The sequence below is a fragment of the Andrena cerasifolii genome, chromosome 3 (genome assembly GCF_050908995.1).
Source record: "Andrena cerasifolii isolate SP2316 chromosome 3, iyAndCera1_principal, whole genome shotgun sequence".
In the NCBI taxonomy this organism is placed as follows: domain Eukaryota; kingdom Metazoa; phylum Arthropoda; class Insecta; order Hymenoptera; family Andrenidae; genus Andrena; species Andrena cerasifolii.
In genome coordinates this window covers 19,210,032-19,227,706 of record NC_135120.1, presented here as the reverse complement: position 1 = coordinate 19,227,706, position 17,675 = coordinate 19,210,032, and the positions used below count along the sequence as shown (strand labels likewise).

General features: G+C 40.0%; 5 protein-coding genes across 8 annotated transcripts; 3 read left to right on the top strand and 2 right to left on the bottom strand.

Annotated features, from left to right (window-relative positions):
• Positions 1–180: 180 nt before the first annotated feature.
• Tbc1d23 (TBC1 domain family member 23) lies at positions 181–5,672 on the bottom strand. Its single transcript, XM_076808719.1, has 9 exons — positions 5,036–5,672; positions 4,205–4,425; positions 3,777–3,981; positions 3,456–3,692; positions 2,991–3,366; positions 2,711–2,924; positions 2,329–2,640; positions 2,116–2,248; positions 181–2,022 (listed from the first exon to the last, which is right to left on the bottom strand). The coding sequence occupies exons 1-9, from the start codon at positions 5,062–5,064 to the stop codon at positions 1,749–1,751; spliced, it is 2,001 nt and encodes a 666-aa protein (XP_076664834.1). The 5' UTR covers positions 5,065–5,672; the 3' UTR covers positions 181–1,748.
• Positions 5,673–5,900: 228 nt separating this feature from the next.
• Tom70 (translocase of outer membrane 70) lies at positions 5,901–9,545 on the top strand. The gene is made up of 8 exons (XM_076808720.1): positions 5,901–6,292; positions 6,520–6,693; positions 6,782–6,989; positions 7,073–7,214; positions 7,291–7,642; positions 8,063–8,287; positions 8,365–8,585; positions 8,676–9,545. Exons 1-8 carry the CDS (start codon positions 6,035–6,037, stop codon positions 8,842–8,844), a joined length of 1,749 nt encoding a protein of 582 aa, XP_076664835.1. The 5' UTR covers positions 5,901–6,034; the 3' UTR covers positions 8,845–9,545.
• Alg7 (Alg7 dolichyl-phosphate N-acetylglucosaminephosphotransferase) lies at positions 9,532–14,564 on the bottom strand. The gene is made up of 7 exons (XM_076808727.1): positions 14,380–14,564; positions 14,171–14,285; positions 13,219–13,664; positions 10,410–10,598; positions 10,273–10,343; positions 10,044–10,207; positions 9,532–9,922 (listed from the first exon to the last, which is right to left on the bottom strand). Exons 1-7 carry the CDS (start codon positions 14,562–14,564, stop codon positions 9,857–9,859), a joined length of 1,236 nt encoding a protein of 411 aa, XP_076664842.1. The 3' UTR covers positions 9,532–9,856.
• On the top strand, positions 10,773–13,126 carry Mgat3 (beta-1,4-mannosyl-glycoprotein 4-beta-N-acetylglucosaminyltransferase). 4 transcript variants are annotated; one of them, XM_076808726.1, is made up of 3 exons: positions 10,773–11,753; positions 11,827–12,384; positions 12,469–13,126. In XM_076808726.1, the coding sequence occupies exons 1-3, from the start codon at positions 11,595–11,597 to the stop codon at positions 12,964–12,966; spliced, it is 1,215 nt and encodes a 404-aa protein (XP_076664841.1). In that variant the 5' UTR covers positions 10,773–11,594; the 3' UTR covers positions 12,967–13,126. The 4 variants fall into 4 exon arrangements, with proteins under 4 accessions (XP_076664841.1, XP_076664838.1, XP_076664839.1 ...); XM_076808723.1 differs by having other exon boundaries at positions 10,776–11,202; positions 11,466–11,753; positions 11,827–13,126; XM_076808724.1 differs by having other exon boundaries at positions 10,776–11,206; positions 11,466–11,753; positions 11,827–13,126.
• Positions 14,565–15,508: 944 nt separating the features above from the next.
• On the top strand, positions 15,509–17,657 carry LOC143367140 (E3 ubiquitin-protein ligase RNF14). The gene is made up of 4 exons (XM_076808721.1): positions 15,509–16,390; positions 16,469–16,694; positions 16,785–16,960; positions 17,067–17,657. Exons 1-4 carry the CDS (start codon positions 15,509–15,511, stop codon positions 17,295–17,297), a joined length of 1,515 nt encoding a protein of 504 aa, XP_076664836.1. The 3' UTR covers positions 17,298–17,657.
• Positions 17,658–17,675: the final 18 nt, after the last annotated feature.

Here is a 17,675-nt window from a genome sequence, read left to right as displayed (position 1 = left end):
TATTTGCACTGAAATATTGAGGATCGCGGAAATAAGAATTCCAAAACGTACATTATTAATAGAACGTCCTTTTTAAATACTTTTAATTGATATTGTTATTCTCCACAATGTATATCAATAGATATAATTATGCTCCATTTTTACAATCTGTTAAAAATACACATTATTCAAACGCATTCGTAATGCATTGCATAAAATTTATTTACATACAACTGAGAATTTGTATTTAAGTGCTTTACAGTACGCCATAAGTTTTAAAATTCTAATAAGTTTCATTAGTTAACAACTACCCCACTGTTTACGCTCGTCGTTTGTCCATCGTGGAAGCACATAAATAGAAAATTCCTATCATACATAAAATCCATTATACGTAGCTCGAAATATGTTACAGATCACTATTGTTACAAGTATTTAACAATGCCGGTAATATCTACAAGATATAAGACTCTGTAATATTCTCTTATAACGTCGAACGTAGAATAGAGACCGATGTACGTTATAAATAATTCCCATTATGCCACAATGACGAAAGTACAACCATAGAAAAGAAAGTGTATACGCGAACAATAGTTGCAAACACGCGTATTGTCCCAGATCACAAAACGTTGCGACTATGTGCACAAGGATCCGTTACGAAATCAGTTTTCCAATTAGTGCTGACAGACTAGTATACTTAATCGAGAAAGAATAATACCCCTAAATTGTTTAGACATGTATATCTCAGAAAACGACAAGGATATCTTTTAAGAGTTACAGATATATTTTCGAAAGATCGTAAGTCGTAAAGTTTAAAAATTCTTCGAAATGTGGTCAGGCAGTGTAATAGGTATGCCTGCGAAATGATATTTACCTTTCAATGTATTTATATATATTTTTATATATATTTTTTGTACCTTCTGTAAATACTTTTATAAAGACACACATTGCAAGACTATATACTATAAAATGCAAGTATTATAACCATTCGTATGTAATAGTTCTTGGATCGCATTACATTAGGACCAATTTATCAGTTCGTTACAAAGTGGTAACGTAGACGTGGTATCGATGAATGGTAGAAATGCCGTACTAGCATTGTGTGGTTCGAAGTTTTACGCATCCCAATAAAGAAGTGATAAGTTATTAACGTTCATACATGTTTGTACCGTGTCGCGATCAACAATATCCTTTTCTCATGGCACATTCCATTCCATCGTATATATATATATGTACTTCGCAGAGTCCATTACCTCTCCTATTCTTTTTATAGTAAGGCCACCGTTCAGCCGTGTGTGAAATAAACACCAAATATCATCAGCGTTCACATCACATTGTTACGCAAAGAAATGCAAAGAATGCTTCTCCATGGAAATTGTACGTTTTCGAGATAGTAAAAAGGGTATGAGTAACCGCGAGCGCAAATGTAACTCGACGAAACTAATGACTTAGTAAAGATCACAAAAGAAATCTTAAAATCCAAGCTGTGTACTGTGTTTGGCCATTATTATTAATGCATCAGTTCTACGTACGAAATGCTCGAATTAACTTCGAAACCTTCCTCTACGGACTATCCTCTTCCAGTTACTAGTGTTACGCGTTGTGTTTGTAGTACCATTTAATTAAGAACATTACGATCGATCGAGTGAATAAAAATTTTCATTTCCACGCTTGCTCGAAGGAACCTCTTCGAGGACAAGTCAAATTTTATCATCTCTGTATATCAATCATAGGTAAACGAATCGTGCACAGTGTTCTAATAGAACTTAACATTAATCCGTCGTTTTCAATTGTTTCAGAATCTGCTGCGTGATCAGTTTGGTAGCTTCTGCCGCGTTGGGAATAAGGAATTTGTCCATGTCCGAGATGACTGTGTCGTTGTACTGTGTTGTACCGTACTTGAACGTGATAAGGTCCGAGTGTCGCTTCCTGGATGTTATTTTAACGATACTCGTCAATGGCCGTTTAACGATCACGTGTGCCGCGCCTTTTCTTTCCGGTATCTCCCGTAGCACGATAAGGTGAGTGTCGGTGACCAAAAGTATGCTGGAAAAAAATCGTGCGCCAAACGTTAACTGAGAATTTTCAACTTTTCCTTTACTTTTACTCGATAAGTTTCTATTTTATTAAAACACCCACCTATCACAGAGATCTCCGTTTACTTTCACTTCTTGACACTTAAAGGAATGTAATAACTTTGGATCCTTCATCCACTGCTGAACAGATACCACTTCCACGGGTTCTTCGCTTTCGTTATTCGTCATTGTCATATCTAGAATCCGTAACGTATCGTATATATTATTCAACAAACATCTACCTCATTGATTTTTGAATATTGAAAGAAAGGCTCACCCAAATCCTGATCATCGTCTATACTGAATACGGGGGCCGTTTTCCTCTGCCGTTTAGCGTACTCCAGGTCCTTCCCATTCCTATTTTCCACGTTGTTATGAACACTTGCTGATGGATTAACGATGTAATCGAATAACTTTCCCTTCACTTTCTTAAACTTCCCCAGGAAGTCGGAGTTGTTGTTCTTAACTTTGGCGGGGCTCGACTCGTTCGAATTCGTCTCAGACATGTTAGCGCTGCATACCAAGCAATGTTGCGAGTTATGATCGACGAGACTGGAGACAACCTCGTCGCCAAAGTATTCGTGTATGGCTGCAATAAAACAATTGGCATTGAAGTAATCGGCTTGTACAAATTTCTACAATGTCAGATATTTCTCTACCTTGATAACCAGCCGTAACCATGCTGACGTATTGGGTATGTTTCTGTAAAAAGGATGCGACCACCATGTGTGTGTAACGGTCTTCTTCTTGCCTGCCACTTCCTAAGAAGCAAAGGTGTTCGCCGCCGGCTTGCGCTCCAACAGCCAGTGCGAGTCGTTGTGCCTGCAACAATCCTTGCACCGCTGTGGCGAAGGCAGCAGGCTCTTGGAGCATCTGAAATGTTATCCTCCAGCTTTATTAAAATATTGAATACGTAAATACGTAGAAAAGGAGGCGCACCAAATTGCAATCTAGATGGAACGCGGTGGGCAGGTGCCCTGCATTGTACTGCTCGGCAGGTCTGCAGTCTACTAAAAAAAATCTGACAGATTCAACGGAGGCATTAGGTATGGACGGAGTTTCAATAGAGTTCTCAACTAATTCTTGAGCCGATACTGGCAGGCATAAAGCGTGCGATATATATTTCTCATCGAAGCTGTCGCCGAACATTACAGGATATAAGTCCTGTTTAAAAGATGACGGTGTCTTCATCGCGTAATATTGCGCCAGCGAGCAAAAGTCTGTTACGTCTTCTGCCTCCAAAGCACAAGGCATAGCGGCTATCGCGTCTATTATACTTTGCTTATCGTTATCCTTCATACTTAAAATTTGCTCCCTGCATAAAAGGAACGACTACTTTTAGAAAAGTATCACCTTCGCACAAGCGAGATATGTACGCAAAAAATCAGGCTTCATAATTCTTACCTAGCATTTATTACCATGATAAGTGAAAGAAACAACATAAAGAACGGATCAGCTTGCATAAAATATAAATCCCACATTGTGCAAACTGCTGGTAGCGAACACACCCCAGCGAAAAGGGTGGACACCCAGCCTTTTGTATACTGATCCGGAGACACTCTCTTCGTATCCAGGAAAGAACATAATTCTGGCTCGTGATAAAGTAGTAATAATCTTAACACAGAACTGTAGGTTTCGCCTCTAGAAACGTATAAACGAAACAACTGCGTTAAGTCGCCTTCGGTATTAAGCTACCGGAACAATTTTAATTACAAACCACTATACCTCGGGATATATACGTCTATTATAGCCTCGAATAAATTATACGTCGCGCTACGTGGAAGTTTCAAAGCTATTAAAGGACCCAGTAACTCCAGCCACCCGTTCCCTCTTTTATACTGCTTCTCTTTGCTTTTGCAATAAAACGTTAAAATAGACTCTAAATCAGAGACGATGGAGACTTTGTCCTCGTCGTCGTTTCCTAATTTTTCTGCAACAAAGATGTAACATTTTCTATTGTAGAACGGTAACAAAACATACACAGATATTACTTGTTTGTCTACGTATTATATCTTCAAGGTGTAATGTGGCGTTTGATTTTGAAATACATAGTGTCCGCTAGAGATAAGCATGAACTAGTTTCTGGTGGTAAAGATAAGAATATCTGTACACGTACGGAAACTGTTTTAATCAGATGTAATATCCCAACTTACCGACTAGTTGCTGGCAGTCGTCGCGAATAGCATTTTGCTCTGGTAAATCAAAGACTTCGTTGAAATGACTTAACTGATTGCCCCGGTCGATGACATCCAAACAAGCCTGCCATACTTCTGATCTCAAATTCACAGGGACTGACTGCCCCTTGCAGATCGCATATATATCGGACGCAGATGGTGCATCTGTGTCGAGAAGCGCTGCTTCTAGCTCCACGATCCTGGATCGTTTCAGTTTATTTCATTTATTGTAAAGATATATTAGGGGAATAGAGGAACATTCCGGGAATAATACTGAATTATTTACAAAGAAGTTTCTGGACGATGTCTGAATAATTTAAGACTATTTAGCCGTAGATTGTTAACAATCTCTTCTGTAATATTCATTTAAGGGACTTAATATATCGATTAGTAGCTCATTCCACCTTAGCTACACCATTTCTCCTTTAATTCAATGTAATTTATGCAACGTTAGAATTTCACCGATACTGTATTTACATAAGTTAATTAACGAACATCTGTAAACGCACGAAGCTTAAAAGACCTGAATTAGTTCTTGCGGAACTGTCAGTCGCACGTTACTATTAATCAAGAACAAAAGAAGCATCAAGGCAGAATGGCTTTGCACGCAGTAATATGCAGATCCGCTTATTTTTAGTACCGTAATCGTTTTTAATATTGAAGGAAAGCGAAAGTGCGAGAAGTGAAATTAGAAGGTAATTAATATACATGACGAGCAGATAGAACGGATGAAATCCGAAATTCGGGTCGGTTAAATAAACCGTTCCGTTAGTTCGAAGTAGCTCGAGGAAACTTTGAAAATCAGCTCACCAGGTGTTTTCGTCTTCCTGTAGTGCCATTTTGGTAAACGTCACACTCTTATCGAGGTGTGCGAGAAAGGACAAATGTTACATGAACGTTAGAATTCTCTCCAGCGTAACGCGCGCTCTCGGCCTCTTAACATTCTACGGCGAGTATCGCCGCACTCATAGCACTTGTCGTGCCTCGCGTTCCCTTCGATATTCGACGATCTATACTTATTGCCGTGAACAGAGACCCGCTGCTGTTGACAGACCGTTGCCATCTTTCAGGGAAAGTTTCGTGCATGCGCGGGAAAAAAGGCGCGAATATCAGGTGACGCGACCATGCCGCGCATTAACACCTCCGTGTCAACGGGATGCATAAATACATTCGCGCCGACAACTTAAAATAGACGTCACTTCGGTATCGGTGGTATCTTCCCGCAGGTCGTCTGTCAATCTATCCGAATCACTTCGACGCTCCTCGAATCCGAAACGCGAGCGCTGTTTTACATTCGACCCGAATTTCTTCGAGCCACACAACCGGTTAGTATTCGAATATCGTGTATATTATACGATCGTAAATTATCGAATATGCGCACGGCGCAAGTGGGCGCGCATTCTGTGCACTTTTAAATTTAATCCTCATGAAAACGAAGATTGATATAAAGCGATTCTATATTAGAACCTCAATTTATTCCCTTTCCGGGAGAATCGTTTTGCTTAGATAACGTTCGGTATACGCGACTGTTAAGTTCGAATTATTCAGCAAATGGCCTGTCTCGTGTTCGTCGATAAAGCGAAGCGCTAGTGTCGCGGGACGGCAGAAACTCGTACTAAACGATTCGCCTCTTCAGGGACTCGTCTGCAAGTGATCACGATGATTTTTCCGCATGGTCGTACGTCGTACGACTTCACGGCGTGACTGAGTCACTGTCTGCCTTCGTGACGGTGAGATACAGTGAAGGAAGCGGAACGTAGGAGACACGCGGATTCGTGACACCTAGGGGCAGCGACGAATTCGTGGGAAATGACGGGTGCTAGCGGCACAGCCAGCGTGACCGGTACTAGTCCGCTACCAAAATGGCAACTCGCTCTGGCTGTTGGTGCGCCGGTTGCGTTGGGCCTCGGTTATATGTACTATAAGAACAGCTCTAAACCGTCGTCCAAGTCCAACCGCGGTAAATCAAAGGGCGGCTCCAAAGAGAATGGCACCTCGGCCGCTGACAAACAGATCTCCATCGATGCCGAGTGCCCGCCGAACGCTGCGGCCAAATCCGAAGTCGAGGTTAGAAATTTTTTCTTTTATTATGCTCCTGGTAATACAGTATACAAATGCAAGTTTCAGATATTTCCTAAGTATGTTCTAGTATTTAATGCACCGCGTTATCGTTCAGGTGTTGCGACAGAGTAGTCATAGCGGATTACGAAGCAACGCCGTCGCACACTGTTTGATTGTATTTCATCGTAAGATAAGGTTTCTGTGTATTAAAATGGAGGTGCGTTGTATCGTAGACTCCGTTGGAGAGGGCGCGCAGGTTTAAAAACGAGGGGAACAATCATTTTAAGATGGGAAAGTACGACGAAGCGATAGTGCAGTATAATAACGCGATCGAAGCTTGCCCTAAGGAAAGTACAGAAGAGCTCGCTACGTTTTACCAGAACAGAGCAGCCGCCTATGAGCAACTGGTAATGCTGTCTCTATCGATGAAGTTAGTGCCATAAACATAGACCATAATCTGATGAGATCAAGCTATCCGTGCATTACGTGTTGCAGAATAAATATAGCGCGGTGAAGGTGGATTGTACAAAAGCCTTGGAATTGCAGCCAAAGTATATAAAAGCATTGGTACGTAGAGCGCGTGCGTTGGAGCACTGCAATGATTTAGAAGCTGCTTTGGAGGACGTCACCACCGCTTGTATTTTGGCAAGCTTTTCTAACCAGACGGCATTGATGATGGCAGACAGGGTTTTAAAACAATTAGGTAAAGGAGATGCATAACTCTTTGCTCTTGGGAGCAAATACCGAAGTAATCATTATGAACGTGGAATTGATGTTTCTTTTCAGGGAGGAAACACGCGATGGAACATTTGGCAAACAAAAAGTTCATTATGCCTAGCAAGCACATTATTAAAAATTATATTAATAGCTTTCACAACGATCCCGTTTTTTCGATGATTCGAGATAACGACAACAGTGATATATCTGTGTAAGCATTTTAAAATTTCATATTATATTGTATACTATTTTGTTTCTTATTATTCTCATGATTGTGTGACCTTTAGGGGTTTTGCCAAAGTCTTAGAGTGCATAAAAGAGGAAAGATACGACAATGTAATACCGCTGTGTAACGAGGAGATCGATTGTGTAGAGCCAGACGTAGTGCCAAATAAATTCGAGGCATTACTTTTACGAGCCACGTTTTACTTCTTACTAGGGCAGCACGATACTGCGATCACGGACTTTGGAACTATTATAAATAACGAGACCGTTCCAAAGAATATAAAAGTGAACGCTTTGATTAAAAGAGCTACTTTATATATGCAATTAGAAAGTCCGGAGAAGAGTATCTGTGATTTTAAGGTGGCTGTCGAGCTCGATCCTGATTGCGGTGATATTTATTCGAATAGAGGGCAGGTAATAATACGTAACATTGTCTAAGGAATAACGATCATATCTGTTAACTAGTGAAATAAAAATAGTCTAGTGAAATTAGGATCTGTCTTCGGAATAATTCCCACCAAACTAAATTTTGGTATCGGCCTTTATTTGGTCGTTTTAAACAATATGTCAAAAATCCCCATCAATCCGACCACCGCTAAAAATTGTATAGAGGGTTGAAAAAAATAACTGTTATTCGCGAGATATTAGCGAAAAACCGTTATTTTTTCAACCCTCTATACAATTTTGACATATTGGTTAAAACGGCCAAATAAAGGCTCATACCAAAATTTAGCTTGGTGGGAATTATTCCGTAGATTGGGCAGATTTCCGTCTAATTTCACTGGACTGAAAGAGAATAGATATAATATAGCAACCTGTATGGCACGATTCTAGGTCAATTTACTTATGGAGAAGGCAGTCGAAGCTAGAGAAGACTTGAAGAAAGCTGTCGAGCTCAATCCCAAGTTTGGCGTGGTGTACGTACAAAAGTGCTACGCGGATTATCATTATGGTCTAATTAAGAGCGACATGAAAATAGTAGCGGAGGCTATACAAGACTTTGAAAAGGCTCCTGAAATGTTTCCAGATTGCCCTGACTGTTACATCCTGTACGCGCAGGTATGTGTAACAAGTTTCGCCTTATTAGAAAGCGCATCAAAGTGGTCATAAATTTAATATATCCCATGGTAATACAGGTATTGTCAGAGACGCAAGAGTTTGAGAAAGCAGACAACTACTTTGATAAAGCAATTGAGAAGGACCCGAATAATGCTACGATCTATGTACATAGAGGTTTGCTGCAATTGAAATGGAATGGAGATATGGAGAAAGCTATGGAACACATCAACAAAGCATTAGAATTAGACGATAAGTGCGACTTTGGGTACGAGACCTTAGCTACGATTGAAGTTCAGAGGTGAGTTGAGGATGTTTTCCTATGTTACGCATTTATTTGATGCATAATTCCTTTACTGTTTTGAATCGTGAATTTAAATTCTGTTAACAGGGGAAATCTAGAAGAAGCAATAACGTTATTCGACAAGGCCATAGCGCTAGGTCGCACAGCCGCGGAGCTGACACATATTTTCAGTCTGAGATACGCCGCGAAAACTCAGCTCACACTGAAAGATAGACTAGGCTCGGAAATAATGTTCAATTTGCAAAATGTTTCATAAATTTTCGTAAAACTGCATTGATCCAAATCGTAATTTCAAATAAACGATACACATAGTTACCAAAGCTAAAGAATGAAGTTTCGTATCTATGGTATGACCCATGAACATAATTTTCTACAAGATTTTAATAGAAATATACCGCTCATTAATTGTTCGCTGTTGTCATTGAACCGAATCACAAAAATCTTCTGAGGACAAAATTTCGAAGTACGCGTGTGACACTGGATGCTGTTACTTCGCAATTATTTCGTTCCAGTATTTCTCCAGTAAATTTCAGAGTTCGGAACCTCCGGAAATTGCATTTATAAAATCTCTAGTTTGTGTGTTTTTAGATGTAAGATTACACAAAGACACGACGCCTATTGTCAATTTAATCATTCGATGATTTCTATCAAGAATCATGAAATTCCTATTTACGAGATTCACACATTTACCTGTTCGATGAATTACCGTCTTAAATACATCTCAATTATTCCGGGACTTCAAATTAGTAGACACGTTTAGAAAGTAATACGTTACGGATGAGCATTACTAATTGCAAAGGGATCGAATAATTTACTTGTAATTTGTAATAGTTTACGAGTAGTTGTAACTGTGAGTTTCAAACTGCATTTTGTATTACTTTGTACGAAGCGTATAAAGCATTTTTAATCACATGTAAAATTCCTGTATATAAATATTATAATGTTATTGTTATATTATTTTTACACGGTTATCGACTTTATTTTGTTACGTTGCAACCTGAATCCTGCTAGGCCTTTGTCGTGTACAAAACTGGAAAGGAACATATACACTTCCTGAGAATAGTACAATCAAGTAATATTTACATCTGTCGCGCTGGTTATTAAATATACAATCGCATTAAAGCTAAATACAGGAGCATCAAATTACATATACAGCTAAATGGTTTTGTATGTACAAAAAGAGATCTAGAGGACGATGTAGTTGTTTGTTATAAGACAGCGATGTAATTTTATATGTTGTACACATCCTGGTTTTAATATGTGCCTTTTCAAACGTCGTAGAAGATAGAAGCAAGGGGGTACCTTATGACAAATGCTAATAAACTGCAAATGACCTAAAACATTAGTAGCTTTTTAATATATTGTAATATTATACTTACATAACGGATCAAGGCTGTGCAAGGGTCTACCACAGACTACGTCATTAAACGCAGCTAAATGCTTTGGGAACTTTACCTGAATCAACAGTAGGATGACTGTAAGCGTGGATTCTTTTAGAGGGCCGACTTTAATTAGCACAAAGTTAATCAGAGTAAAATTATTACACGTGACAACGCCTTTTTCATCCTCTTGCCATTTCACTAAACCCAGCTTCCTGAACACCCACGTTATAAGTGTACCTAAGAAAAGCATTCGTTGCTTTACATACTTAACCATATAACATTTAAAAAGTATATTCCCATACCGATAACTCCAACATCCTTCTTATGAAACACTGCACAGCTGATATCTAACTTGTCCGTTTCTTTATTGTACCTACGAATACGCATATAAATGCTTTTGAACACCGATGTCAGGAACGAAGCCCTTTACAACACTTACTTCGGTAGTCTATGCCTGGGGCACGGTATAAAGTGAAATAACTGTGGTATGCTATAAAGGAAATTAATTATCTGCGGAATGAAGAATAGCAAAGTCGTTTTGCTGAAGTGCCCAATAATGCCCACAACGGCAAACGTCATTCCAGACAGATAACAAAATGTGTCGCCTACGAATACTTGTGCAGGGTACCTTGAACAAAAAAAAAAAGAAATTGCATTTTTAAGATGTAAAAATCATTTATACAGCACGTTGAAAAAGTATTTAATATTCCTAATCTGTATATCGTGTATTTTTAGCGAGCTAAAAATTTGAACGGTCGACTCCCAAAGATTAATTATGCTCCGCAAGAACTAGGTACGGATGCTCGTAATTAGTGAGTCGGTGATTCGAGACGCGTGCGCCTTGGGAGGAGCCGCGTGCGCGCTTGCCGGCGAGAGATCCAGCGAAAGAGGTTGCGTAGAAGAGCATTCGGGCGTGGTTTTTCAGCTCGTTACGCTGCTCTCGAAAGGGCAGCCCTTAAAAGCGAAGGGCTCGGGCGGAACGGCGGGATATCTTGAAACGAGAGATCGGACTCGCCTCGAGAAACCTGGAAATATCTGGCATTATGCGGCAAACACGCCCTGCAGAGCCTGAAAGGCTCTCTAAGAAACGCTGCTCCATTCACTGAGGAAGGTTGGTTAACCAGCGATCCGGACTATTTAAAATTAAATGGCACGTCGGGGAGCGGTGACGTCACGGTTTAAACGTCACGCCGCAAAAGGCATTCACCTCGTCGTCAGCGTCAGACTACATTGTGAGTTTAGTACACAGATCCGTGTGTCGAGAACTGTTACCGTTTGAACTTCACGAACAAAGAGGATACCCGTGGTATTTTTAAGTCTCGTGTAATACAAGCTTTCCGATTAATATGGGCGCTTTTTATTCTCTGAGGATTAATTGTAGTTAATGGCAATTGCGACCTTTGGTTTGATACACGAACAGAAAAGGGAATTATATAGGAAGTCTGGTTAGTCGCTGTACAATGTACCATCGGCTAGTTAAAACTTCGTTTCGTAGATTCGTGAATCGATTATACGCGTGCTTTTGGATGAAACTGTTTGGTGGCGAGAATGTTACGATCGAAGTGAAATCTTTTATGAGACGTACGATGAACAACTGACGAGTCAGAGGAAAGAAAGTAGTGCGATGCAGCCCCGCCTAGATGGGAAACTGGTCTTGCTTTATACACTATTAGTCCTGCAAGTTTTCATCGTTATTATTTATGTCGCTACTACTCCACCTTCAGAATTAACCGTATCGACCACTCGCACCTCTGTTACGTTCGTGAGATTCGAGGACACGCAGGTAAGATCGTATCGAGCGCTAATACTATCCACGCAGTCCTACTTCTTACTGTTAACTCCATTAACGAATTCAGACTGTATTGCAGGAATCTAAACTTCAACGAGTCGATCATAAAAAGTTTCCCATCTACGAGACAATCAAAGGGGAGGTAGTGCTAAAAGATGTCAAGACATTCACGCTCTTCGAGCTATACAATCAGACTATTTGTTGGAAGTACGGAGTGGACGATGAGAAAATGAGAAGCGACGAGGATCTCCGAAAATGCATCTGCACGCAAGGATGGCACGGCTCCGACTGCGGTCAGCCGGAGGTTGTCTGGCGAGCGATCATGGCGTCGAAGCAGAATATTAAGCTGACACGTCGTAAAACAGCCCGACGGATTATTCACACATTCTTTCTGAACGAATACAATACAGCGATCGCGGAGGTGATAGTAGAGGAGCTATACAACGTAGTGGATCTTTTTGTAATCTGTGATTTTAGCAACGCCGAGGATAATTTCCATCATAAGCTACTGAAGGGTTTATTGCAGCAGGAACAGAAGAAGATTTTATATATGAATATAGCGACGAAGGTGCGCAAGCCATTGAGGGTGGTGTCTAAATATGTTTGGGACAGAATAAAGACTGTGGTACGGAACTTAAGGGACGACGATATTTATGTAACGACTGAACCAGAACAAATATTAAACTCTAGGGCATTAATGTTCCTCAAGGTGTATAACGGATGGCCGCAGCCTATCGGTTTTAGATTAAGATGGTCCGTGTACGGATTCTTTTGGCAGCATCCACTTAAAACAACGATAACAGTTGGCGCGTGTACGATTGGATTAATGCGCGAGGCATATCAGTCGAATTCTATCATGTTGGAGCAACTGGAGGGAGACTTAAGCGAGAGAGATAGCCTAGGCCTAGTTATAGGAGACTTGAATCATTACGGAGGATGGTACTGTTATCTGTGCCAGACGCCGGCGAATATTATAATTAGTCTGCATAATAAGGTGAAATCCAAAGAGATTCAGATAGAAGAAACTATCGACGTACCATTCATCGAGGACCTAATGGGAAGCGGATTGTGGTTAGACGGGAAAACTAATCTCCTAAGAGTCTCTAAATCTCGGGACCTCTATTTTGCGCCTGAAACAATACTTAATAGTACGTGGAAGTATGACTGGCTAGTAGAGAATTTTTACGCTAAATTAGACTATTATTGACATACTGGTCACACCCGACTGTGATATTAATTCATACTCGATACTCAATGTAAACTATACAATATTCTACTGAATTTACATACCAAAATAATATGTTGAACGATTTGTGAATGTTAAATAATTTATACGTATAACTTATAAAGAAATCAGGAATCTATAAGATTAGTCGTCTTATTTCAACGTGCCCTCCCCGAGTTAATTGACGTGATACGTACTGGTAGACTTAATTCGCTTAATTCGCGTGTAACTTACCGATTGAATTTTAATAAGCCCAAAGAAGTAGCTATATATGGAAGCATGAAATACAATGAGAACTGGTGAGCCTTCCAAAGGTCTCCCGATAACTCTATGATGTTAAAGAGAAGGATGCTCATCGAAATTATTAAACTTTGTCCAACTTCTAAACCGTTTATGCCGGCTAATATATTTATAGCGTTCGTGCAGAACACTGCCAGCATCCCCATGTACAAGTAATAAAACATCCAGAGATCCACAGAGAAGCCGAACCAATGTCTCAAAGGTTTCGGTACAATGATCAGTGTGGAATTAAAGTTAATGTAGTACACCATTAAAAGTGGCAAGGAAGCGATAGTCGGCAGTAATAATTTATGCCGCCAACGAAGGTCCAAAACATCGTCGGCGAAACCCAAAAGTAGCATACAACAAATGGAAAGAAGAGCAGCCAGAAATTCCATGAACTGCAATTAAAATTACGCGTATTATCTTCTTTCAACGAATCCGTACTCTCTTGCCTTCAAATATCTCTCCTACTGTTTCGTATACATTTCTGTATCCCTAATCGAGGACCATGTGGCAAGAGGGTGTGCAGCTCTATCCTTACCAACTTCAAATGAATTAGAAAAAACTGCTCATAAAATTATTGCTTTGACTTAAAATTCAAAAGAGCGACTACTAGATAAGTAGTAGTTATAGAGTTGATAAGCTTCTATTTCTATTTTTGGTAAATTTTTCAAATCTGCAGATTCCAAATTTGCAATAAATGGCTCATTTCTTATCGGATTTGCATCAAACAAATGGAGCTGCACCTCTCTTGCGGGGAGGACTTTAATTCCAACCAATCCATATAACATCTCTAATCATCCTGAACAATAATAGAGATATTTGAAGCAGTCAGTTACGGATCCGCTCTACGCATGTTCCTCGAATGGTAAATTATACAAGAAACGAACAGTTTGTAGCATACCTCACTATGAGGGAAGTTTATGTCATTAAATATGTAATTGGTGAACGGTACAGGGATAAACAGAAAGAGCGTTATAAGGAACAGACATCCGCTAACAACACCTAATGCCTCTGGTCTGGAAAAAGGATTGAAATAGTGAAATTACCTGTACGTTGCCCACGGACGACAAACGATGACGCAACTACGTATTATATCAAATGCCCACTTACACTTTGTCACCACTACTCTTATTCATATCAACCCCGTATAGGTTAGCTTTAATAAACATATCTTTTATCCTCGGTATCAAGCGTACTGTTAGAAAGTACGCGCTAACTGACATCGCGAAATTGACGAAAATCGGGAAAACGAATCTCCAAGTCTCCTCGTCTATCATGTTGGACTTTTTCAACATACTGGCCAGAAGCGTGACAACGAATCATATGTACACAAACGGATGATTGACGTGGCTGGTATCGTTAATTCTGTGTTCTTTGAACCAGCTGATGCCAGTGCAATGACACGTGTCTCGAAACGGGTGAAACCGAGAGCTCCAAAAGCTGTCTTAATGCCCGCATTTTTTTCGAAAATTTGAACGCATCACACGCGGAAACGATCGCTGACGGTCGCCGCGCACTGGGAGGCGAACGAATCAGCTGCAAAATTGTATTCGGTTTCTGGCGAGTGAAAGTTCGATAATAGCCAAGGAAATAATAAAGCCACGCATCTCTGACGTTTCTGTTCTTTTTATTCTACTCCACGCTGTAAAGTTTACATGTATTTAAGCGGTTCGCGGTAAAAATAACACCGTTGGTCTTCACGCGCTCGTTAAGTCCTTGATGCTGATGGTCCTTGTGGATCACGCGAAATGGGCATAGAAAGATTCGTTTCAAAGCTCTAATTCGACTGTTGCTGCTTCGCGCTGATAAACATTAACTTTTCTTGGAATCCGTGTTATATATCTGTCGATAAAGCGTACGTGCACGTTTCCTAGAATATGAGTAAGGTAATATGGTTTTATAATTGTGAAATACTCGTTACTCCAATAGCGTTTATTAAGTAATATTTTGGTCCATTGATGAGGTACTCGACTATTCATTTACGTGATTGATCGTACCTTTCAATTACAACCTGAAAATCAAAGGTACGGGTTTTAATTATTCTTTACGATCACTTAACCTAGAACTGTCAAATGCCAAGTATACATATGCTCTGAGTGCTGTGAGTAAATCGGAACAAAGGTGTTCGTGAGAAGTCTGTGCAGTAGATATACGCCTGAGAGTTCCATTGTATTTTTTCAGTACTGATAAAAACACTCCTGATATTACACTTTCTCTACTATCGGTTTAAGCGGCACTGATGGATAGTGAGAAGCAAAAAGATGAGATTATCGCACTGGAAAGTATTTATAACGCAGAGGAATTTTCGTATCGCGAAGAAAATGGTCAATACCAGTGCACCTTCAAGATCTTTCTGAACCTCCCTGCGGATTACTGTATAAGCTACAAGGACTTTAGATACTCCGAAGAAGCGGAGCAAAAAATTACAGTCTCCCATTTACCACCTTTGACGCTTCACATCGTTTTACCAGAAAATTATCCTTCCGCGTTATCACCTAAATTCACATTGTACTCGTCTTGGCTACAACTTTCGCTGTTGGATGGACTGTGTAAGAAATTAGACAATCTGTGGGAAGAGAACAAGGGGCAGGAAATTTTGTTCGCGTGGGTAGCGTTCCTCCAAGACGAGGCTTTAGAGTTTCTGAATATACAGGAGAATCTTCGGATTAGTCGTGCTTATACACGCTACAAGGACGCATTGGAAAAGGCGCAGATCAACCAGAAGAATAAAATCAAAGACAGTATAGAGAAGGGATGTAATATCGAAGGCGCAAAGAGCAAGGCGAAGGCTAATATCCGCAGGTTGAGTAAAAAGAACTTCGTACAGAAATATTACGATAAGAGAGCCATCTTCGATTGCCCGATCGGAAGGGATCCTATTCAGTCGCTAATTGATTACAACGAGAAGCGCAATCAGATCGAGTTCAAGAAAAACTTCTACACTTGTAAAATATGTTTCGTGGATAAAATAGGGGAGCATTGTACCCAGTTTTTACCTTGCTCGCATGTGTTTTGTAAAGATTGCATAACCGGCTACCTAGAGGTAAGAATCAAAGATGGGAATGTGCAAAATATCGGTTGTCCCGAAGAAAAGTGTACTTCCGAAGCAAGCCCTGCTCAGGTAATCCCTTTCGTTTATTTTGTACGCAGGATATTGGAATGTCGTTAATTGTGCTGAAGGTTTTATCTAAATTTGCAGATAAAGGATCTAGTAAGCTCAGAATTATTTATGAAGTACGATTCTGTGCTGCTGAATGCCACGTTGGATACTATGTCGGACATAATATATTGTCCTAGGCGTAGCTGTCAGTATCCAGTGAGCTGTGAACCGAACGATCAAATGGCGAACTGCCCTATGTGTCAATACGCATTTTGTATTTATTGCAAAATGGTTTATCATGGTATAGAACCATGCAAGGCCCAAAGTACGTTTCGGCGAGTTACTCGATATCTATGGATCTGTTAAGACGTGTTTCAAGGTTTTTCTAAATTAATCTTCTAAACCTGTTACATAGCTACTGAAACACATCAGCTGGTAACCGAGTATCAAGAAGCCTCCACTGAGCAGAAGCTCCAACTGGAGAAACGTTATGGTAAAAAGCAGCTTCAAGTTTTAGTAGAAAATACGATGTCCGAGGATTGGATTAAAACGAACAGTCAAAAGTGTCCTAATTGTAATGCTGCGATTGAGGTACGGCGAGCTATTCACGTTTTTATACACTTAGACGTTACCTCTAGTTGCCGATGAGCAAAGATTAGTTGTCGAAAGTGTGTACTAGCGTGATCATTGCTTTCAGAAATCGGATGGCTGCAACAAGATGGTGTGTTGGCGGTGCAACATAGCCTTCTGCTGGCTGTGCAGCACCATCCTCAATCGAAATGCACCGTACGAACATTTTCAAAACACAAGCTCCAAGTGCTATAACATGCTATATCACGATATACCGGATGACGACGAGGAAAACGATGATTTCTTTGAATATCCGTATATTCCAAATTACGAGCTGCTGGATCTCAACTTTTTCTAAGAATTTATAATATAAAGTTGAAATAAACGGAGCAGTAATTAATCATTGAGATCCGGTAGCGAAAGGAATTCTACTTGTAATCGTATCTGTTTTTTTAAACTCGCAGGACTTAATATTCCCCGCATTTCTGCTATTCCGTGTCTGTACAAAGGAACTTTTAAGAAACATGTATTACCCTCGTTTAATTGTACAAATGATCGAACGATATGTAATTATAGACCGTATTTTCTCCGCGCGCAATCTTTTGTAAAACGAATATAGGCTTTTAAAGTTATATTTTTGCGGGGCGAAATATAAACGGAAGCTGCGAAGATTGTGATTGATATTTCATGGTGAACCAATAAAATTGTCTTGTACGAGCAGGTTGAGTTCTGTGAA

Excerpts from the sequence above, each read along its gene's own strand:
- Tbc1d23 (XM_076808719.1), bottom strand. The coding sequence starts at position 5,064 with ATGGCACTACAGGAAGACGAAAACACCTG. Across the intron at positions 3,367-3,455 it reads ATCATGGTAATAAATGCTAG|GGAGCAAATTTTAAGTATGA; the intron begins GTAAGAATTATG and ends CCTTTTATGCAG. Across the intron at positions 2,023-2,115 it reads AACGGAGATCTCTGTGATAG|CATACTTTTGGTCACCGACA; the intron begins GTGGGTGTTTTA and ends ATTTTTTTCCAG.
- LOC143367140 (XM_076808721.1), top strand. The coding sequence starts at position 15,509 with ATGGATAGTGAGAAGCAAAAAGATGAGATTATCGCACTGGAAAGTATT. Across the intron at positions 16,391-16,468 it reads CCGAAGCAAGCCCTGCTCAG|ATAAAGGATCTAGTAAGCTC; the intron begins GTAATCCCTTTC and ends CTAAATTTGCAG. Across the intron at positions 16,961-17,066 it reads ATTGTAATGCTGCGATTGAG|AAATCGGATGGCTGCAACAA; the intron begins GTACGGCGAGCT and ends CATTGCTTTCAG.
- Tom70 (XM_076808720.1), top strand. The coding sequence starts at position 6,035 with ATGACGGGTGCTAGCGGCACAGCCAGCGTGACCGGTACTAGTCCGCTA. Across the intron at positions 6,293-6,519 it reads CGGCCAAATCCGAAGTCGAG|ACTCCGTTGGAGAGGGCGCG; the intron begins GTTAGAAATTTT and ends GTTGTATCGTAG. Across the intron at positions 6,694-6,781 it reads CAGCCGCCTATGAGCAACTG|AATAAATATAGCGCGGTGAA; the intron begins GTAATGCTGTCT and ends TACGTGTTGCAG.
- Alg7 (XM_076808727.1), bottom strand. The coding sequence starts at position 14,564 with ATGTTGAAAAAGTCCAACATGATAGACGAGGAGACTTGGAGATTCGTT. Across the intron at positions 14,286-14,379 it reads AAGAGTAGTGGTGACAAAGT|ACCAGAGGCATTAGGTGTTG; the intron begins GTAAGTGGGCAT and ends TCCTTTTTCCAG. Across the intron at positions 13,665-14,170 it reads TAAACTTCCCTCATAGTGAG|TTCATGGAATTTCTGGCTGC; the intron begins GTATGCTACAAA and ends TTTTAATTGCAG.
- Mgat3 (XM_076808723.1), top strand. The coding sequence starts at position 11,595 with ATGCAGCCCCGCCTAGATGGGAAACTGGTCTTGCTTTATACACTATTA. Across the intron at positions 11,754-11,826 it reads TGAGATTCGAGGACACGCAG|ACTGTATTGCAGGAATCTAA; the intron begins GTAAGATCGTAT and ends TAACGAATTCAG.